We start from the raw sequence: 6,051 nt of genomic DNA, 5'->3' as shown, positions 1-6,051 counted from the left end.
AAAGTTGGTGATCATAAATAAGAAGTTAGGATGGCAGTAAGAGAGAAATACTTAATGCATATCAAAGACAGTCATAACCACTGGAGCCAGCAGACTTTGTCAGTTAATGCTTGTCCCTCGACAGGACCAAGACTCTTCGAGAGCAGTGACATTATTGAACCAAGCCATTTTGAAAACTCTTTGTTTTTACAGGCAAGAAACTATATTCAGTCTTTGACCCAGATGCCGAAGATGAACTTTGCAAATGTATTTATTGGTGCCAATCCCTTGGGTAAGTTGACCGTATCCTCATCTCCTGGATATTAAATTGGTTATGACATAAATTAGGGATTTGAAAGCCTGTGACTTGTTCACAACTGCTGTGTTATGATGTCCCAAGCTGAGGGTAAGAACAACTGAATCACAGATGGGTGTTTTGAGGACCCACCCAAGAGCTCTCTGCAGTGTGCCCTGCCCTGCTCGTAGCTTCCCAATGCTATAGGTCCTGTCATCCTCAGCAGAGACTTAACCATTCTCTCTTTGTGGAGCAAGTTTGCCACCTCAGACTTTAAGAAATGGCACCATATTCCTTCCTGCCAGCATCGCTTCTGGATCCTTGGCAAAGGGACATGTCAGGGCAGCTGCAGGATATGTACTACCTTGGCTAAAAAGGAGTTGCTTTATTCCTTAAAGCTGGGACTGATGTGTGCTTCAGTTGGCCCCTTTACAGCGGCATTGCCTGAGGCTCTAATTCCCTGACTTGAGAGTACAGTGCACAGTGCTATTTAACAGCGGACATAGAAAAATCAGAGCACGGCCTCCCTGTGACAGGGAGGGAAGCGATGCTATGATAATAGTATAATCAACCTTCTCACTTTTCTGAAGATTGTATTATAGTGGGTCATCCCTCTGCTCAAGGGTCCCAGCAGCTGTGCTTCAGGTTTAGTTTTATCCTATTGAGGGCTGACAGCCAGGAGAACCTCTTCAGAAGCTGGAGTGAAGGCTAAGTGGTTTTACTTTTTTAATTACTCCATCCATAATGATTGTTGACAGTGATTTCAGTGCCACTGTGATAATTCTTATAACAGCAGAGATGTTCATGCTCTTTGAAATGTTGGGTGGTTATGGATGAGTCCATGGCAGCCTTGGAGATGGAGAGTTTGTCAGATCTCAGCTGGGTCACTCTCACAACCAGAAATGAATCCACACACTCATCAGGGGTATACAGAATTCTACCAGAGTTGGTTTAGGTTTGCATCTACCCTGGTGTGTTCTCATTGTCTTTGTATAATTTATTTGAGCTGCATTATTTAGTTCAAGGATCTATGAGAAGCTCCCTTTGAGTCATAAGTATTCCAATATTGAATTTGGGAAATGTTGATTATGGTGGTAGCTTTCTTGTCTGTCATTCCGTTCTGAATTTTTTTTTTTTTTTTCATTATTTCAGCTTGTTTTACACGTGACAGGGCTTACTGTTTAACTTCCTGTTAGCCAACTCAGATTTGTTCATTCATTTTTCTGGGGAATGGGGGATATGTTTGTGTCCCAGCAGCTTATTTAGGTCACATCCATCCTAATAGGTGTCCTCTTCACTGGAATCATGACATTTATATGTTCAAAGTAACTAAATACCACTTAGCAATACAAACTGCAAGTGAATTGAATGGAGGCTTTGGGCCATCTGGTGCTCAGCACCACAGTTCTCAGAATTTAAACACGCCTAACACCCCACTGCCAAAGTGATGTCATATAAAGAGTGTCTTCTTGCAGACTTCTGAAAACATGGTGTTACTGACCACAAACTTGTACCCAGCATATTAACTGAGTAGGAATACACCAATAATGTAAACATTGACATCTGTTTTGTCTGTCACTAACTTTGTATTTCACCATTATCTCAAAACATGAATTAAAACTTAGATTGCCCTTTGATGTAGTGTTTGTATTTGTGTATGTCAGGCTCTTAGAAGAATCTTTCTTACCCCGACCTTACTCCTTATCAAAGTACTGGTTGTAAGGACATGGTACTTTTTACCCAAGGGTGGCGAAGACTCACCATATGATTCAAACAACAGCTGATAAGTTTTTCTTTTTCCGAGAAGAGAAGAAAGCATGGCATGTCTAGGCAGTTCTCCCCGTGCTTTAAAATGTAAACTTATGAACTTGAATTGACACATAAATATCCACCGTGTTTCTATATCCCTTTGAAAGCCACATTTCTCCTTTGTATTACTCTGGAATTCAAGCTGCAGGACAGGAGTCATTTACAACCTCCAGTGTACACAGCAGTAGATCTCTTTAGGAAACTGTCTTCCCCTTCACTCCACATGTCTTTTCACATTTAAGGAACCATTGGCAATTTGCAAAGCCTCAAAAGCCTTGTTTCAACCCGTGGTCCTGGCTATTTATCCCACCGTCATTCTGAAACTCAAAACATCTTTATTGGAAAGAATTAGAAAAATCACCATTTGTGAACTCTAATGAAATACTTGCTGTGAAGGAAAATCAGTGGATGATAAAAGCCTTAAGTAAAAGGAACTGGTGATATTCATGTGATGCCAAAGTATCCTACTGGTTAGTTGTTTAGGACAAAAAATCCAGTGATCATATTTAGCATCATTAATAATAGGACAAACTGCCATAATGCACTGTCAAGTACATAAAATCACCTATGAAATATTCTTGCCGAAAATGTTTAACCCAGTTGTTACCAAATTTTTAGATCTAACATGGTTTTCAAGAAATACAAGGGGTAAAAGAAAACAAGGATGTAGGTACATGATAGCAGAGAGAAGCAATCAGACAAATCCCTAATGATGGGTACATTCAAGACAACTGGACAGTCTTTGAGGTCAAAGTTAGGAAGAAATAGGAGTTAGAGGCGGGGAATTATTCTAGATGCAGAGAGACTAAAAAACCCAATCAAATGCAACGTATGGCCCTTCCTTGGATTTTGGTTTGAACAGACTAGGTGCAAAAGACAACTTTGGAATAATTGGAGAAATTTTAACTTGAACTGGATTTGAGATGATATTTGGGAATTATTTATTTGTTGGATATAACAGTTTGTGATTGTATAAGAAGATGTCTTTATGCTGAAATTTTTAGGGGTAAAGTATCATGTCTATAATTTTATTTTTAAATGGTTCAGTAAAAACTACATATACATATAGATAAAGAAATATAAAATGTTATTTGTTGGACATAGGTGGTGGGTATATGAGTATTCATTGTATTGTTTTATATATTTAAATTTTTCATAGCGAAAAATTTAAAAATAAAACACCATTTTATCCAAATACCATGTCTCTCACCCCCACACCCATGTGAAACCCTCAATTTGTCCATCGTTTGAAGTCCCGTTTGATAAATATTTATTTGCCTAATGTTAGTAAATCAACAGTGAAGGGGGACAGAAGAATCGAAAAATCCAAAGCTGGCCCTGCTTACCTCTTCCAGTTTAGTTAAAGGCTTTTGTTTTGACACAGTTTGACAACAGTGGTAACAGTTGGACATTGACATTCTACAAAAGCTCATTCAAACAGAATCTCAGTTACTTTTAAAAATTCTTCAGTAACGTATTCTTAAAAAGTACAAAAGTCATCCATTCACACACACACACACACATACACACACACACACACACACACACACACGAGAAAAGTGGTACTATATTCTAGAGCAGACACTTTGGAGGAGAATTCTTTGTTTAGGTTTGAAGGGTCAAAACTGTATGTTTGCTTAATAAGGCATAATTTTTTGGTAACATGTTAAAAACTCTTCTTTCTTCCAATTCGTGGTACTAATAGCTGTTGACTTGCTGGAGAAGATGCTTGTATTGGACTCAGATAAGAGAATCACTGCAGCCCAGGCCCTCGCACATGCCTACTTTGCTCAGTATCATGATCCTGATGACGAACCAGTGGCTGATCCTTACGATCAATCCTTTGAAAGCAGGGACCTCCTTATAGATGAATGGAAAAGTAAGTCATAAAGGCAGGATTAAAATCTAGCTTGAGGACTTAGATTTTAAAATCTTTCCTAGGTGAGCCACTAACCAAAAGCTGTGGGAAAAATAAAATTTCTGGCTGTAACTAACTCGTTAAAACTTGTAATTCAGGTCTCTAAAGCAGAATGAATGTGTTCCTCTGATGGAAACTTGTACGTGATGACACTCTCTGGACCTTTAAGATGCTTCTGTCTGGTCTGACTTTGAGTACAGCCCCTCACATCTGAATAGATCTAAGAGGTTCTCAGAGTCTTTGCATTTACAACATCTCTCTGAGCTAAATAGAGAATAAGGTGTTTTTTCAGTTTTACAATTGGTAGAACTAGGAGAAAGAGTTTATATCATATCTGTTACCTTAGACCTAGTTAGAGACACAGCCAGAAATGGAACCTATGTCTCCTATGTCCAATCTCATATTCTTTTCATAAAACACAAATTCAGAACTCCAGTTATTTTCCAAAGGCCAGGATTATATATCTGTTGCTGTAACTTGCGGGAGTACTTTGTTATTCTTGAGCACCTTCTCCAGAGAGCTTTACAGAGGAGGCACTGAGTGATGAAAGAAACTAAAAAATGTTTTTTCCCCCTGGATATTTACTTTTATTGGTATACAGTATGTATGCAATGTTAACTGTACACATGCGGTTGTCATTGTGTTAATAACGTAAATCATAATTTTGAATAGATCGACATGTTAACTTTTTAAAAATTTGCTACTTAAGTCCATAAAGCAGCTTTTTTTAAGGAAACATAAAAAATGGTTCTTTCATATGTATTTTTGAACTTCTGTGTAATCACATGATCCATTAGGTTATCACACACAAGCAATGAAGGAGCCCATCAAACCACTAGCCTCGACAGGGAGGAGGATCTTGAGCTTAGAAATTACAGTGCTTGCTAGCAAAGAGAATAGTCTAAACTCTCACATCCTACTTTTCCTTCCCAATTTCTAGGCCTGACCTACGATGAAGTCATCAGCTTTGTGCCACCACCCCTTGACCAAGAAGAGATGGAATCCTGAGCACCTGGTTTCTTTTCTGTTGATCCCACTTCACTGTGAGGGGAAGGCCTTTTCACAGGAACTCTCCAAATATCATTCAAGTGCCTCTTGTTGCAAAGATTTCCTCCATGGTGGAAGAGGGGTGTGTTTGTGTGTGTGTATGTGCACGCGTGTGTGCACACATGTGTTAGTGTATGTGCGTGTCTGTCTTTGTGGGAGGGTAAGAGAGTATGAGCAAACTGTGATCACAGCGACATTACTTTGGAGTTACAGATGCTCCGTGGCAGCCTCTGGTGGCTCTTCTTTGTGAGTCAGCTCAGGCAGGCAAGAACTGCCATCTTTTTAGGGTTTATTAAATGCAAAGTAAAAAATATTAAACGTCCCAGATCCCAGTCATGCTTTTACCATTTTGGCCTCTCCTGTGGCCCCACCTTAACTATGGTGGGTAGACTTGACCACATCCCACAGTGGCACAGAGAGAAGGCTCACACCTACTGGCCGCTTCACATCTGAAGCCGTCCCTCAGTGATCCGTACAGCCAAAAAGGACCAACTGGCTTCTGTGCACTAGTCTAAGATTAACCTGCTTAGTATGATTCTCAGAACTCAGCAGGTGTATCTGAAACTGTAATATGTTTGTGCCTTAAAAGGAGAGAAGAAAGTGTAGATAGTTAAGAGAGTGCAGCAGATGAAGTTCTGAGCCAGGCAAGTAGGTTGTCGGACGGCCACTCGTGAACCAGGGAGCCTTCAGAGGCACCATGTGTGCATGTGTGAGCATGCGTATATGTGCTTCTCTCTCTTTCTTCCTCACCCCCCAGGTGTTGTTGCCATTTCTCTGCTTACCCCCACTTTCAGTGCAGAGGTTTCTTGAGTATTGGCCCCAGTAGCCAGAAGTTGGTTCTTGCTGTCAGTGTACTTCCTGTGTGCTCTTTCTTTCTGGCAGAGTGACGATGTGTTTTGCACGTCTTGCTATTTGAGCATGCACAGCTGCTTGTCCTGGTTTTTTTTTATTTTTTATTTTTATTTTATTTTTTTAAATTTTTTTGTGGGGGGGGGCGCCCGGG

General features: G+C 40.0%; 1 protein-coding gene across 4 annotated transcripts in view; it reads left to right on the top strand.

Annotated features, from left to right (window-relative positions):
- The window catches only part of MAPK14 (mitogen-activated protein kinase 14), a 66,630-nt gene extending 61,250 nt beyond the window's left edge, over positions 1–5,380 (top strand). For 3 of the 4 annotated variants that reach the window (XM_006907327.3, XM_006907326.3, XM_015585894.2), the window contains 3 exons: positions 193–271; positions 3,789–3,962; positions 4,942–5,380. In XM_006907327.3, the coding sequence (XP_006907389.1) occupies positions 193–271; positions 3,789–3,962; positions 4,942–5,009 (321 nt within the window). In that variant the 3' untranslated portion in view covers positions 5,010–5,380. Of the gene's footprint in view, positions 1–192; positions 272–3,788; positions 3,963–4,941 lie in introns of those variants that run through there. The other variant, XM_015585895.2, reaches the window with a different exon arrangement.
- Positions 5,381–6,051: the final 671 nt, after the last annotated feature.

Source organism: Pteropus alecto, unplaced genomic scaffold (genome assembly GCF_000325575.1).
Source record: "Pteropus alecto unplaced genomic scaffold, ASM32557v1 scaffold202, whole genome shotgun sequence".
NCBI classification, from domain to species: domain Eukaryota; kingdom Metazoa; phylum Chordata; class Mammalia; order Chiroptera; family Pteropodidae; genus Pteropus; species Pteropus alecto.
This window is presented reverse-complemented; position numbering and strand designations above follow the sequence as displayed.